This window comes from Gavia stellata, chromosome 2, assembly GCF_030936135.1.
Source record: "Gavia stellata isolate bGavSte3 chromosome 2, bGavSte3.hap2, whole genome shotgun sequence".
Lineage (NCBI taxonomy): Eukaryota > Metazoa > Chordata > Aves > Gaviiformes > Gaviidae > Gavia > Gavia stellata.
In genome coordinates, this window is record NC_082595.1 from 28,754,929 (window position 1) to 28,772,150 (window position 17,222).

The 17,222-nt window shown below is 37.6% G+C and overlaps 1 protein-coding gene across 12 annotated transcripts in view; it reads right to left on the reverse strand.

Moving 5' to 3' along the window:
* ACTN2 (actinin alpha 2) overlaps positions 1 to 17,222 on the reverse strand; it is a 69,835-nt gene that overhangs the window by 44,189 nt on the left and 8,424 nt on the right. For all 12 annotated transcript variants that reach the window (XM_059830723.1, XM_059830733.1, XM_059830683.1 and 9 more), the window contains exon 2: positions 876 to 990. In XM_059830723.1, the coding sequence (XP_059686706.1) occupies positions 876 to 990 (115 nt within the window). The remainder of the gene's footprint in view (positions 1 to 875; positions 991 to 17,222) is intronic.

The window sequence follows — 17,222 nt, forward strand, 5'->3', positions numbered from 1 at the left end:
TCTGACCAAGAACAATGGCTTTTAACAACCTCCTACAGTACAGCAGAGCAACTAATTTCAGAGCATAGGCTGATGTGTTTGAATCAACTTATCTTTTCAAATGATCACAAAGAAGAATAATTTCTGAAAATATGACTCTCCATTTCTTGAAGAGTGATCATCTGAAGATCTTCTTGCCCCACTGAAATCTCCATCAAACATACAAACTGTCTTTTCCATAAAGATGTCTTAAAAATCTTCTTGCCCTTTTTCACCTTCATTGTGTGTCTACAACTTGAGCTATTCCCTTCCCATTCAGGGGCATTCTGAGTGTACCTTGGGGACTGCCCCTCTGAATAACACATAAAACGGGTGGCATAGTGAGTTTACATCAGTTAGTCAAAAGGAGTTCTTGGATGCTCCACCCTTCTGAAAAATGAGACCTTTTACTTGTGACTAAATATTGATCTAGTTTTACTTTAGGCACTCACTTTTGAAAGCATTGGTCCATCCAATACAGTCATTAAAAGCAAAGCGAAACTTTTAGTATAAAAGTGGAATAATACGATTTTGTAACCTAAGTGTAAAGGCTTTTTAATTGTTAGGGGCTATGACCAGGTCCTCAATGTCTGCGGTTTGTAAAACAACACTGTGATGTCAGTGATACCCTGATACACTGTGATATCCTGGAATACAAGCACGAAACAGAAGATTTTTGAGGTAAGGAAAAAGCAGAACCTTTTTTTCCTCCTTTTTGTTTTAGAGTGTTTCATCTCTCAACTTTCAGCGTACTTAGAGTTTGTGTTCACTGTTTTGAATTGTTAACAATTTTTGTTCTTTTAAGAGTGTTTCAGTTAGCATGCTGTAAATACATAGCAAATGTTATTTTAGTTAACCTGAGATAACTTCCAAGAGCAGCATCAGTTTGAGGCCATTTCTGAAGTCCTCCTCAATGTTCTCAATCTGCGTGCCTGCTTTCCTGAGGTGGGAATTGCACCAGGCTGTAAACGTCTGTAATAGCAATTAAAAAAAATACTTATCAACAAGGCATTTTCCAAAACAACTACTAAGCTATCTGAGTCAACACTGCATCTGAGATTTTCACTACTGCCTTAGAAATCTGGATGTCTAACTCCCATTCATTTTATACATGTTGCTGAGTTCAAAATTCTTATCCCAGATGTTCATGGAGATGCAAAGAATTGCTTGATTAGAAGCAATATTGTGCTAGATTCTGCTCATAAATGCAGCCTATAAAAAGATCTACACATAAAGGCAAAATTTGTCTGATAGTTATTACTACACTTAACATCTTACGAGCACATAATTTTGTATTGGGACTTATCTGTTACACATTCTTCCTGAAAAGAAAGATTGATATGGTATAAAGGAAGCTGCGTGACAGTAATATATAGGCAATACCAAGCACAGAACCAAAAACTTCTACTACTTGAATTCATGCCATGATAAACGGTTCATATACAGATTTTTTTATGGCAGGGACAAGTAACATGCATTTCTCACAGGCAGGAAGTTGTGAGAACACTCTTCAGGACGAAATAGCTGAAGAGAGACTTTATACAGCAAGGATACCAGCAAAATTGCATCTGCTCCTACTTGTAACTACAGTGAGAAACAGAATGCCTTTTGAAAACATGGACAATTAGAATGGATTTTGAAAGTTTTCAATAATTCAAGCACAGAAGTTTCACATTCAGACCCTACAGATATGGCCTGCCTTACCAAGGGTTTTATTTTTAAACTGTATTATATAACCTTGAGAAAACTACCACAACTTCATGAAACACACAAATGCAGATACTTAAGTTTGCAGGGCAAAAATGGTCACATAAGCAACCATGAGCATTTCTCTCTCCACAGAGAATAACCAAGTCTGCTTTTACCTGCAGACATGAAAAGCAGAACTAACTCCACTGATCTCCAGAGGTCATATAAACATTACCTCTTGTATAAACAAAATCAAAACATGGTCTACTATAAAATTTAGTAGTTAGTATCCATTACTTCTCAGCCTTCTGACAAATTCTCCTTTCTTTTCAGTGCCTGTTCAGATGTATAAAGCAAGTCTGTATTTACTAGGCATTTCACCAGGTATTTAACTCTAGGTATATAACAAGGCCATATATTTTGGTAAGTTAGACTTCAGCTACTTAAAACTGTCAGATATTTGGAATTCCCCTTCTTTTGCTATTTCAGATTACCATAGTTTTAAAAACATTTAATGTAGATAGTTCAAAAAATAAAATATATCCTAAATCCCCATTGTCAATATGAAATTTCCTTTGGCCTTCTTTTTTCTTGCCTGTTTTTTTAGACTATTTAATTTCTGATCTCTGAGAAACAGAATAAGAAAGGCCAGTAGATGAAGGCAAAACCTTTCCCTGGAACTGAATCTTGTAAATTTTAGACAGATTTCATACCTTAAGAAGATATGGATTGAATTTTCAAAAATGGTCTATTCTTAAAAAAGCAACTTTCTGTTAAAGAATAACATTTTGATTGTTGGGTCTGACACAATTTATGTGAAGAACTTATGTGCAGCTTGCTGGGCTCTTTTCTCAGAGCTTCTACAGTGACAAGGAGCAGCTTGCTGAACTTTAGTTTTATCAACTTCTCCTTTTCAGTTGAAAGGAAGAAGCAAGAAGTGCTACGGGTATGGGGGAGCTGTACAGTGAAATCCCTAATTCTAGATACCCAGTGAAAGGAGGAGAGAGAAGACAGCATTGGAAGTGGTTCTGGGCAGGGGCCCTGTTGACCTGCAGAGGATGAGTTGCAGGTAGAGGCATAAGAAAGTTGTTCTGTGTGCAGATGGAAATAAGTATGTCAGCAGCTGAAGCATTTCTGTGAATACATTTATTTTAATAAGGGATGTTAGCTTGAAAAGCAGTCATTCAGGAAGGTGAAACTTTCCTCATTTTAAGGTAACTAGCTTTACTGAGCTCATGGGATACCTGAAACCAGAGTTTATCAAGCATCACAATAGAAATACTGGGTACCTCTACCGTCAGGGCTCAACATGATGGAGTCTTAGGATAGTATTTGGTTTGGATCATTACAGGGTTAGGGTCTAGTTTATAAGACTAATTTGTCTGCCTCAAGCAGTATCTTGTTCTAGTGATATGTATCTAAAAAGGCTTAGCACCACCTTAAGTCATTTGCAAATAAATAAGACAAAATTATAACAAGCATCCTTGGAAGGAACAATATTATGGTAATACAGAAAAAACAGCTGAAAGCACTCAAGGGTAAATGCATATGAACCTTGCATGGCAATTTGGCGATAAATATTAGAAAGCTGAACCAGTAAATGAATAAGCCTTTAATGAATTAAGCTTCAGTGATGGACATGTGCTTACCTGCGCATGCTACTGCAGTTTGTAGAATTGTTCCAAGCACACCATGCTAAACTCAAAGAGGAATTTGGAGAAAAACCTCAGCCATTTCCATCTCTTCTTTTAGACATTTACAGTGCATGTTCTGACCTTGTACCACTGAAGTAAATTAGTTTTCCCCATTTTTCATTTAATTAAGAGTTTAATGGCAATGACGCCACCAGTTGAGCAGTCTTAAAATACAAATCTGATTCCTACTGTGAAGAAATCTACTTCTCACTTAGTTTCTTAAGAAGAAATGGAACCTGGCATTTCTTAGCTCATATATGCATATATAAACATATATATAAAAGCAAATTAGAATTTTGTCCACCTCTAATCTCACTGTGGTCCTCTACTTCACCTCTACAACAGCTGATTCAGCCTACTGGATGCCACACTGATAGACACAAAACACAAGTTTTATCCAAAGATCCTGAAGTTTTCAAATAATTTAAATAGTTTCTCTTGAAAACAGACATTTTTACAGCACTGAATTTGCTGAGAGACAAACTCTCTTCTCAGTCATCTTGTTCATTTTATGAAGACACTATGCAGCTAATGTTGCTATGATATAAACAAGGAAAAGATGCTACTACTACTGAATAAAGCTGTTTTCAATAAATAGTTTGATGGCAGTCACTGGTTTTATGGGCTGCCTTTTTATATCTGTAGGTTATTTATGATTCTTTCCAGTAGTATCAGGGTTTGTCATTGACATTGAAGCATTCTGAAGGATAAACTTGGAATTACCTACAAAGCCTCCATTCATGAGATAACAAGTACTGCTGAAGCACTCCGCTGTGCGTGGATTCTTTATTTAGACTATGTGTATCTAGATAGTTTAGATTATCCTCTATATCTAGAATAAGAGATTTAGATCTTTTATCTAACCTACAGTTTCTCAGAGCTTTCTGTTTTACCAATGCACCAGGTCATGAAACGGTGCTATCCCCCTTACGACAGTTGTCTTGTGCCTCATGGAAAGTGTTGCTGCAGTACATTACAGTAGACTCTCAGCATGTGGCTTCATAGCCTGGTGCTCTCCAAACTGGCTAATTTTCCTAGGACTAAACATGGTTATAGGAATACTACTTAAGGAAGTGTTTACTATGTTTCAGTGATGCAACCCATAAGTGACTGTATTAAAGCTACTGCAAAACTTAACTTGCAAATTTTAACAGTTTCCACAATCCACATTTTATTTAACCCTTGTCCTTCTATTCTTACTGTGATACCACTTGTTCTCACTGCTTTGGCTTTAACTAACAGTTCTATTCATAGTTATTAAGAAACAATTCAAAGCACGTTTAAGTCCTGGAGATCAAGATACAGCCAGCATATTTGATATATCAAGATACAGCCCTGCAAATTTGTAATCCACTAGGATTTAAAAGCTATTAAATGACTTAGACAAAGCAAATTCCTTTTTCTGCTGAGCTGTACAGCACATTTCAGAGTATCAGATTGCCCAGAGAAACAAGGCAGGACTGAAGGCACCAAGCTGAATACCAGGAGAGATACAAAGAAGTGCCTAGAAAGCTAGACATTTCTTTTTAGTATTTATTTACCATAGGTGGTTCTACAGATTTAAAAAAATACATAAATAAAAACTTCTCCTTTCCAAAGTTGTTACTACAAAAGAAACTTTGCTGACATTCTTAGATGAGAGACCACAGAAGAGGGGATGCAGGGCAGGAAGCCAGACAATTTGCAGTCCCACAAGTAAATGTTCTCTTAATGCACTATTAATTGTCTACTGCTGTCACAGGTCTATTTTGGAAACGCTTACTCCAGAAAAGGGAGCACAGTTTATGTTCTATGCCCACTTAGCCTCATTGTGAAGACTGCCAATAGCATATTCTCCATAATTTGCATTCATAGATCTGCGACGGCAAAGTGCGTACCTGAGAAGAAAAACCCTTACCTGGTAATTTACTCAGGCCACTTAATTTTACAAGCCCTTGACAAGTAGAATTGCAACCAAGGGGCAGAAAAAGGAGATCTCGCTAATCAATTATCAGTCAACTGCAGCTAATGCCAAAAAATATGCCTGCTCTGTGCAAGTATTTTTACACATGCACAGGGAAGGACATGCTTGGATGGAAAAAGTGGTATCTCTGAGAACTGAATTGTCCTACAACTCTGAGAAAGCCCACACGTCCTTTTTATGTGAGCATCATGATAACTTACTTTTGATAGTGCTTCAAAGCCAGAAAACTAGGTGCTATAATAACAAGTTTCATATGTGCGTGTGATAATAGGGATAAAGAGAATTGAGAAAGCACCAGTTACCACCCTCTCAAATACTGTTACCCATCAGTGGGTCACAAGACAACTTGTTCCACCTGCTGAAGATACAGTGTAAATTTCTAGTTTGGCACTGACAGCGAGTCCAAAATGTACATCACTAAAACAGCAGCATAACTTGCGTGGGGACATGTACAGGGGATACACTCTACAAGTTCAGGAAGTTGTATTTACTTGACTCAGAATTGAAACTGAGAAGTGGATCCAGCCCAATAAAGGAATGGAGGCCCGTATCCTATTTAGTACATATATCTCATAACAAAGGTTAACGCTGCCTTTCACTCTCTCCAACTCAAATCAATTTCTGTCTGCTATAATATTTACGAGTTTTAAAAACTAATATTGATTTTAAAAGGCATGTGTCTGCTTGACTGTACCCCTACCAGAAAGGCTACTGGCCCACATGAGTAATTTGTTCTTTGAGTTTCTAGCCTTTCTGTAACATTTACATAAGAAAATATAGACAAAATCCAATTTTAACCTATGAGTTATGAAAAATATTGCATTAACAGGAAACTTAATACTTCCTGTTAAGTAAAGCAGAAGCACAAAACATTTTAAGTGGACCTTAAATTCTAATACCCAGAGCAGGAGAACACACCTGAAGAAAATTAACTTTAAATATAAACATTCAACATATTTATTTATATACATATGTTTTATCCCTGATTATCTCAGTCTGATAGAGTTGTTTCTTAAAACTCTGTTTTATAGCCCTTCTTCTAAAGTATTTTTCCTCTCTACTTATGCTAGCTGAGGGTCTTCAGTACTTCTAGGCTAAATGGGATGCAATGATTCACTCTGTAGTTATATGGAACATTACTGGGCTCTGAGTGCATGGCAAGGCTGTTACAGAAAGAGCTCTGCCAGAACATTCCCCCTGGGCCAGACTGAGGTTTCCCCTTGAAGAACTTCCCATCTGTCTGTTATCCATGTTTTAAAATACAAGTTGTGAACCTGCAATATGATCTCCTAGCTCCTGTGTCCACACAGTGTTCTAATGACTGCAGGATCAGGGCTTTTCTCTGGGCTTGGGATACAGCCTGTGTTGGCCCTCGTTCTCTTAACTATTTAATTCTGCTTCCAAAAGAAGGAGCATGAAGGTGAAACACAGCAGTAAGTTGCACAGTCTTTATAATCTAGCTTGATGTGAACTAATGACTACACATGGCATCTTTTAGATGTTCCTAGAACACTTAGATCAGCTGTACTTTTAGTATACTAGGTGCATGAGCATATTTTTATGAATTGAAAATAAATAAAATCTTACATCTTACTTGTTGGCTTGAATTATTATTAACTGTCCCCTTGCTCTTATTTCCCTTTGCAGTGGAAGCCTAGATGCATTGGTACACGTTAGCAAAATAACTAGAATAACTATAACAGGAGAGGTGGCTCAGCAGTACAACTCGATCACGCCGAAACACTTGGTAGGCAAAGTGGGATTTTAACACTAAACACACCAGAGCACAGCAACAACTCAAATGAAGCACAGTGAAAGCATAGTGAAGGATGCCATGAAGGCTAAGGTATGGGAAATGTTTAGCGTGTTCCAAAAGGTCATTAAAAGGAAACCCTCAAATCACAGGCAGTATGTCAAAGCCAAATTCCTGGGAACAACAGAAAGGATAGCATAGAACCGTCTAACAACGGAAGTTAGTAGAAGCTCCATCACAAGGTCGCCAAATCCAAAGTTGGAGAAAGCCCTCCTTGCTCCAGCACATCCATGCATATAGCTGAACAGATGGTGTCAGAGGTGATCTGCTAGCATACTCTGCACTGTCAGCAGATCTGCTCTGGTAAGCAAGGGAACTTCACCCCAGTTCCTTAATTTTATCATTCACAGGAGACGTCATCAAATGGATGCATTCATCACACAGGACATTGCACATGTCTTGCTAACATTCTGCATTTTCCTTGCATGGAAGAGCCTAGGGAGACGTCAGTCCTTACAAAGCAGGTGACCTAATCCTATGCAAGTCTAGGGTTTCCTGTAAAACATGCAACCCCTTCCCAGCACTGAATGATTGCACATCTGTTTCACAGTGCTCACTATTAACAACAAATCCAGAGCATGTCAGTATCCCTTCAAGAATAATTGGGCAAGGCTGAACCCCAAGAAATATCAAGAAGATTACTGAGCTTTTTGTTACAAAGTGAGTGACATTAGTTAAAGAACTAATCAGTTCTTTCAGAGGAGACAACAGAGAAAGGTTACATTGACCCATGGTATAAAATGGAAGAAAACTCAGGAGGCAGCAAGATGTATAGGAAATTCAGTACGGGTCACTGCATGCACTGTCCTCACCTCAGCCTTTTTTTCTTAAGGGAAGAACAGGAAGGAAAAGGAAGGTAAGAGGTTTCACGAGATCTTTGGAGGGGCTAAAACAGTTAAAATATTGCAAAGTTCAGTAGGAGCAGGCAGGTAATATCTTTATTGGATCACCTGAGATAGGTGGAAAAGACAGGTAAGTTTTCAGGCACATATGCCCATCTTTACATGTGAGAGAGAAGCATCAGTCTTAAGCATGAAAATTTAGGTAAGTCTTCAGACAACTCAGGCCTTTGATGGTCCATCAGTACAATGCTACAACAGCTCTGTTTCCTGAAGGAAGCTCCTTCCTTTTTCATTACTGTTGATGACATCCATTCATGAAAGTTTTACGGCAGCAGCCGTAATGATCCAAATGTGTGACTTCTCAAAATATATGCACTGCCATAGGGTTGTCCACTTGTGTATTTTTATCAGTTTAAAATAATTCTTCCTATTTTAAATGTATTTTCAATCAGAAACATTGATATTTTAGAAGTAGGAGCATATGCAAGGTTTAAAATCCCATTTGAAACCAAAAAGTGTTCAGGATCTGTAGGACAACTCTGGTCTAAATCTACTTTTTGTTTTTGGAATTTCAAGAATCACTCAAATAAGAGAACCCTGCTCAGAAAAATAACACAGAAATAAAAGAGGCAAGAATCCAATGAAAATCTTTATTAAAAGCATGGGCATGGTTTTACCTTGCATTATAAAAACTGCAAGGTTACCCATTCTTATCCTTACAACATAACTGCAACCTACTCAATTTGTTAAGGTGAAGGAATTAGAAAGACAAAGGAAAAAAACCCTACTGTCTACTGCTGGTGTGTTCTTTTTATTCTGAATATTTTTTAACACATTCCTATCACTAAGCACACAAGAGTGATCTGTGGTAAACTTATATGTGGTAAATTTAATAATAAAGAGAGAAACACAGTCTTATAGGTGATAAAAGGTTTGGCGTATTTTATTTACGCAGAAGTGGGAAACTTCGCTAGGCAAGTAGCATCAACTTTTGCAGAATCCAATCCTGTATTTAAAAAATTAAACTTCCAAGGACAAGCAAGCAAAAACTTATGTTGTGCTACCTTTCTAAGCCTGCATTTAGATACATGCATGTCCTCCCCTCATGATTTTGCCTATCTAAACTCTAGCCATTCATCCTAGTTCCACTAGTTAAGCTAGAGTATTTTAAAGGTCCCCCCACCAGGACTCTACAGCAGCATGTACCTAAGCTGGTTGCAACAGCAGAGAGCTATTTATCTAAGAGGAAAACTAAACACAAAACCATATGAGAAAAAAAAAAAAAAGAGTGTTTATCAAGTCAGAGAGTTTATTCCTACTAATGGTGAGTAACGGCTCACTATTAAGTGGAAGGGCTTAAGTATACTTCTGTAGGAATCTGCCCCAAATGATTTCCTATACTACGCTTTACTTACTCATTTAGATGACAGAAGAGAGTGTATGCTTATAAAATTTGAATATGACAGCAAAATGATGGGTCTGTAAGCATGTTTCATGACAGAGCTACAATTCAAACAAATCTTGACAAATCAGTGAAATGACTTGAAGAAATCTGGATGCACATTAGCAAGAAGTGTGAAGTACTGCCCTCCTCTGGTAATAAATAACTGCAAGAACACAGGATGGAGAACTACTGGCAGGGCAGTAGCACTGAAGAATAGAATCTGGGAATAACAGCGGATCACAGCCTAAACTGATTAAAAAATGTTGTGCTGCTATAAAAGGCAAATACAATATTCAAATGTCGAAGCAGAAGAATGGTGTATCAATATCTGAAGTATTTCTTCCAATTTCCGCAGTGCTGGAAAGGGATTAACTGTAATATTGTCCCTTCTTTTGGGCACTTTTCTCTGTGTTCACTGAAGATAGTGCTTAAGACAGATAGTCATGAGCTTAAACAACAACGAGGAAGATTTAGATTAATTTTCAACTCTAGAAGCAGTGAAGCACTGGAAGAGAAAGGCTGGGTAAATGTGGAATCTTTCTTGGACATCATCAAGAACAAGGTGGATAAATGTGTCAAGAACAGCATGAGCATATTTGCTTCTGCCCAAAAGTAGGGGAATGGACTAAATGCTTTCCCAGATTCTCCCAGTCATACTTTCTATGACGTTCATGGAAGATTCCCATCCTAACTGACATCTACACTGCAGCCTTGAAGGGAGAACAGGCAAGAAGACTCTTTTTCCTTCCAGATTCTACAGCTGAGAAGCCCTAAAACTTAGGTATATATGTTATCCAAAGACTACAAAATAAGAAGTCATTCAGCAGAAAACAACTCCCTTTTAGGAATCCAAGCACTTGGCATGCAACAGATAGCTGTAAATATGTTTCTGTCAGGGTGTTCTTTCTGTGGTGATCCCCATTTCCCTCTCCTACTGTCATATAAGCCCCTAATTTCCCTTAGCAAAAAGAAATATAATGTTGGAGGAGACTTGCCAGGGATATTGGAGAAAAAGAAAGAAGGGTGAAGACAGAGAATAACGAAGAAACAAAGCTGAAAAAATGTAACAGGATAGAGGGAAAGAAATTCAAAGTCAATAGGCAGAAGAGCGTTCACAGAAGATTAAATACAAACCAAACTGAAATGAAAGTGCATTCAATGATCTGTTCTATGTGTACATACATTTCCTGAGGTCTGTATTACACACATAATACACACAAGTGTATTATGATACACTTGTATTTTCTCCCCAACTTTGTAACAGCCTTTAAGTTATTTAAGACAGGAATTTTAAAAATGTTTTTATTGTCCTAAATAATGAGCATTTTATGACCCATGATTCCTCATATGGGACTATAAGCCTTTCAACAACAACGGTAGCAGATGTTAGCCATAGCCGAGTACTTTTAAGTGTTTCACTTCTGTATTCAAGGATAATGAGAATAATAAACCCTCCATATCCCATAGCACTACTGTGGGGGAAAATTCACCATTGCTTCTGAGGTGCTCAAACACTACCCTGAAAAAAAAGCCCAATAAAGAAATAGCAGCAAGAAAGATTAGAAAGTTGATAAAACTATAAATATCTTGTAAATAAAGAACTGTAAAATTGATCAAAAACAGAACCTACTGTGAACAGATGGAAAACAACACATAACAATTACCAACATCTTCAGCATCTGTTCTCAGTCATCCAAAGTTAATTCTACATTTCAAAATCAAAGCTAGCTGTTTAGCATAAACCACTTGCCTACTTCTGTAAATCTAGTTGCATGCTAGTTATCCTTCCCTCCTTAAACTCCTAGTGAATTATGAAAGGTGCCAGCCACTTAGGTATGGAGAAAGAAGTCGCTCAGGGAACTGTTAAGAATAGCAATGACTGTGAATAACCCCACAGAGGCAATCTGAGAAAGCATTTTCACATACAGAAATTGTTTCAGCTTTCACCTCTAGGATGAAAAGTCACTGTCCCTACCTCTCACTAATAAGGTCAGTTTTGGGCACCTCCAATGAGGCTGCCATTTCTGGTGGTTTAAGTGATGGGGGCACCTGTCTGCCCAAGAGCTAAACTGAGAGTACAACTCACCTCATAAACATTACCAAACGGCCTGCATGTGTTAGCAACCTTGTCACTTATTCACCTGGCTCGGGTTCAAAACACTGACCTAAAAGTGAAAGGTTCCCCCCAGCCACGCATTCCCAACCAATAAATTAAAAGTCCATCTTCAGTACAAGGTTATCTTTCATCATGAGTTAGGGTGTAAGAGCTGATAGAATATCCCACACAGAAGGCTTTGCAATACTGAGACTTTTAATTTATATTGTCACTACCTTGCTAAACGGTGACGAAGGTCAGGGTTTTGCAAGTCAGCTTTCTCTTGGATGTGAATGACTATTTTTGCAGCATAGTTTGTTCATTCACATCATATGCACAAATCCTTGAAAAAAGATGGTCACAAACAGCATTCAGGCAATACTCTTTGAGAACCCTTTTTCCAAATGGCAATGTCCGGCTGTCTTACAGCAGCTCTGGATAATTCATTCTAGCTAGCAAACAGCAATCCCTTGCTGTTTGCAATGATCTTACCTCTTCATCTTCCCTCTTACTTCAATAACAATATGCATGACATCATGTACAGTTACACACTACCTTTCTGATGACTCTTTGCCTGCTATGTAAAACAACAGGTATGTTAATACCTTGTCATAACAGAATTAATACCTCTGAATCTTTTGGATTACATACCATTATTCAATGCATTAAAATGCTCAAGGTACAAGATTAGCACTACAGAATGTTAAATAAATGGTATAATCTGTGAAGTAAACATAAAGTTCTCAAATTACTAACAAATCTCTGAGTTATAATAGCCCCCATATTAAATTGCTTTCTCTAATGAGAGTGAAAAGACAGACAGTGAGTAAAGACTCAACATTTGAGTCCTTGCTCTTCCACAGCTTTTTGTACAACTTCTTTCAAGTAGTAAAACCTCTTTACACATCTGTCCAAAATCTCTACCCCCACAGTAGAGGTGAAATGTAAATATGCCCCATGGACTGAGAGTTCTAAATGCAGAATTAGGAGGGGGCTCTGTTCATCTCTAACATTGAGTGATTGTGCAGTATTTTACAGTCTCATGTCCATTTTGCAAATTTAAAATGCTGTAGCAAGTGAAAGATCTTTTATTTCACAAGCCTCAACAAACAAATATTGGTGAAAAAAGTATCTGTGAATCAAGCATAATCAGAACACAGTTCTTAAATGGGAGTAAAGCTTTAAAAACAAAACAAAAACAAGCAAAAAGGGACTAATGGAACAATACAAATGTGAAGTTTTGAATAATCTATTTTTGGTCAATGGATTTTGTTTTCTTTTATTTTCAGATGTTGATTTTTTATTTCCCTGGAAGGAAAAGTTTATGGACATGTTGATCTCTTTCAACAGGCCATAGTGTTTCTAGCATTTAATAATTTAACAATTAACAGGTCATGGTAGATTTTTTTTTTTTTTTTTTACATGCAACACTGCCAAATTTTGCCCTTCAAAATGTCTCCTACTGAAATCTGCAGAAATAGAGAAGCATTGCCCACAAGGACCTGTGCCTTTTTGATAGAGACACAGTACTCCCACACAGCATGACTGGGAGTATACAGCACCCAGACTGAACCTCTGAGGACTGCCAAATATTTGCATGGCACAACAGTATTTTCCTCTAATAGAGTAACCTAACTTTAAAGCATATTAACCAAATATTCTCTGTTCTAATACACTGCACTTTGCAGAGCTTGAATTTACACTATAAAAACAAGTAATTCTGACATTGCAACCTGAAGTAGTATGGCTATAGCAACTAATATCTTAGCATTCCTGATCACTTTACACCACAAAACTTTACAGCGCATAGCTACAAATAAATCAGCTCATGCCCAGTTGCCAAAGCATTAAAATAGATTTGCCACTACACTGCACAAAGTTGAGTGTAGCAAAGAAATGTTGTACACATTTTTATAAAAGCTTTAATGGACTCTATCACCCATGCAATAAAGACTGCATCTTTGCATTTATATAGAAATACATATTCATATCTCAAAGTGCTGTCCAAAAGCTACCTCTCCCCAGCCAATCAGGTAGGACACTAGGGACCTAAGCAGAGAGCTTGCAGGGCGTGAAATGTGTAGGTTCTGTTAGGAACTCGAAGGTACTCCTGCATGCTCCCAAACATCTCTCTCTCGTGCATCTTCTCTCTCTCTTGCTCTCTACAAGTTTTTAGATACAGACCTTGGGTGAACAAAATCAAGACAACCCCTGATCCTTTTGAAGGCATACTCAATTAATGGAACAGTGAGCTATTTGCATTCTGGTGCTTTCTGGATCACTTTTAAGCAAAGTGATATTTGGGAGGTCTCACTGTAAGCACTAGTTAGACAAAGAGCTGTATTTAAGGTGCACTTTTTGGTTCTAATTACTGAAAAACTAAGAAACACAAGGATAGAAAAAGGTATTTAGTGTGTCATGGGACCAAAATATGCAATGAAGAGTTGAACTGTTATAGGGTCAAAAGAAATTCACTCATTTCTACATGGGTCAGAAGGAGTTAATTCTGGAGCACCACCTTCCATGCTCAGCATTTCTACTTCACAAGAGTGTCAACCAACTAGAAGGCATCTTCAGAAAAAGTTTCACAGTAAAAATGCCAACAAGTTCAGAGGGAACTGTTCCAGCAATGATAAAAGTTTTGAGACCAGCCATTTTACTGGGTTTTCTCTCCCTCTACATTCTTTTCTAACTGGCCACTTCTTCACTATTACAGAACAAAAGCATAATCTCCGTTATATTTGCCTCTCCCTGTGGAGAGTTAAAAACGAAGTACAGGTAATCCAAAAAGGGTCTCGAATACTGTGGTGGATCTGCAAGGGACAAACCTGCAGGTGTGCTTTAAAGGTGAAGTCTGCCCTTTATACTGCCTGGGGCTTTCTCTCAAGCATATTAAACAAAGAACATGCATTACCACTACCCTATCAGCATCAAATGAACCTTCTTATAAAACGATCATATCTCCTATTCTCCTTTCCAGTCTCGGGTCCTTCCACCAACTGTGCCCTACAGTGCTCCTCCTGGTTTCCCAAGAGCTCCTGAACTATGACAGACAGTGCTGGCTAACATTTTTGTTTCAGCAGATACATATTTAAATGACCAAATTCTAATTAGGATGAGATGAAAGAAACATTCACACATTGTAGTATGGAAGGAACTAAAGGTATGCCCTCTGGAAATAGAAGGATTAATTAAAGTAGGCTAATCCAGGATTTAGGTGACTGGATTTCCAAATGTCTTTCCCTTGCTTTCTCTGTTGATTTTCTTCACCATGCTATCTTTATCCAGTAATTATATACTCCATTGCCAGGTGAGTAAGTAAATCCATTATAAATTGGTCAATACAGTTAATCAGAGGGGGATGAAAGTATGTTCCTATTCAATTTATCAACATTCTTTAAAACACTTCCATAATCAGAAAACCATGTCTGCTGACAGATAAAGCTAAAACAGATTTTGAAAGTTTTTTCAATTCCATACACCCCAAGACATACATCTTTAAGTCCCTGACACAAATAAATGATGGAAAAAGTATGTCAACAGTCAGACCCCAAGATATTTACACAGTAAATGTCATCTTTGCACTCTGTTACATAATACATTTGAAGATCAGCAAATCTAGTTTCGCTTGTAATCTAAACTAAGGTTTCAAGTTGAGATTCTTATAGAGAAAGGAAAACCTCATGCATTAATTCCCAATTATGCAACAAAAAGCTCCTCTGTGGCATATATGCCACGTTACTCAACGCGATATTTCTCAGTACACAAAGCATATAATCTGTCCATGTTAATTTCTTTACTATTGTAACGGATTATTAAATAAAAAAATCCAATTTTGATTTCATGCTTGTTTTAGGAATCTGTTTTTTAAAGAATTTGGTAACTTCTGCTGTTGAAGATGCTACTTAAACATATTGGGTTGATCTTTTAAGCTCTATTTTTTTTTTATAAGGCATTAGTTATAGAGTAACATTTTCTAAAACATTTAAAATACCCTGTAAGCCAGCAGACTTTCAGAAAAATTCCAGAGTTCCTAAATAATTTTTAATGAGGCTCAGGTTCCAAAATTACTGAGCTTTTCTTAAAAACAGAATAAAAAGCAAAACATTACTTGGGATCTTTGGATGGCTTGATTATATATGAATATGAAATTTAACTAAGTAACCTCTTCTCAAACACTTACCTAAGAATAGATGGGTAAATAACAAACAATGATGGCTGCAACTGCTGAAAGCAAAAACACCTGTGTTTTAGACAGTACAGTGTGATAAGCAAACTGCTTTGTCTATTAAACACACAGTTCTTTGTTTATAGCGTATCTGTTCTTAGCAGGAGCCACGCTGGGACCTGTGCTCAGTCATGGAAATGAAGGCCATAGACAAAAGGAAAGCAAGCAAACTTCAGCCTCATGTATGGTGTTTTGTTTGTCTTTTAATATTAATGCCAGATGGATGATAAGTGCATTAGACATAATATGTACATGTTCATAGCTGCTTGTGGGGCTGCACTGCAAACTACTTACTGAAATGACTTGGGATTAAGAAGTGGTAAGAACAGGGAGGGTTGCTTCAAATTTCTTCAGTAATCTGGTATATAGCAGAAGATCATTGTACCAGCAAATGAAGGGGACTGGAAGTCTATGGATAGGAGTAGAGTCAAAAGTGGTCAGCTGCTTTGCCAAAGAAAACGCGTGGTGGAACTACACTCCAGTGTACAGCTGGAGATGAACTTGGACTATAGAGTTTTTCCATAGCCTAAAGAAACTCCTCTAGGTGAAATAATACCCCAGAGCTACACAATCATTTATGGGAGGTTTTTTTACTTGTATTTAGTGCAGCTTGGTACCAGTTTTCTTCACATTAAAGACTGCAATGTCTTAAGTCTTGCAGCAGTGAAAAACTACACTGGTGCCAAGATTAAACATAAAACGGAGTTAAAAAAAAAAATCACTTAATGCTAGATGGTTAAGCCTTTCTGTGAGTGCCAAAATAGCATGCTGGTTTTCAGAGGTGCAAAATAGACAGAAGTTCCTCCTGACGTCAGTGGAAATGCCTGGGTGTTCAACACCTATAAAAATATGAGGGTTTCCTTAAATGCTTAAGGAATAATCAGAGATGCTAATTTTAGACTAGGGTAGTCACTTTCCGCAGACTCCTGCTATGGTAGCGGGGGTGAGCAAGGCTTTTCTAGGGGACAGTTGAGAGTAGAAGCCATCTGCTCTAAATTAGGTTCTGCTAGTTATCAAAGTAATGGATGGCTGGACTGATTTTGCGTACAGGTTTTTGAAGAGAAATAAGAACAAGCATCAGATTTTAAGTTGAAGGGATTCTGACAGTTAAGAGCAGTTGGGAGGAAGCATTTGAAGTAAATGGAAATTCTTACTTATACCAAATACAGTGAACACTTAGCACTTTCATCTGTAAAGCCAGCACTTAGGTATTACAACCACTATTTTGGAGATGAAGACATGGACAAAGTGATATGTCATTATAACTGGGACCAGACATAGGAGCAGCAGTGCCCATTCTTGCACTTAGGACATAAATTCAGGACTAGTTTTCTCACCTGTGTGCACACATGGAATAAAGATCAGCCAGACAACTGTCAGCTTCTGCTTCCCTCTGGACAGGCCTTCTAAAGAATGAAGTAAATTTCTACAAGCTA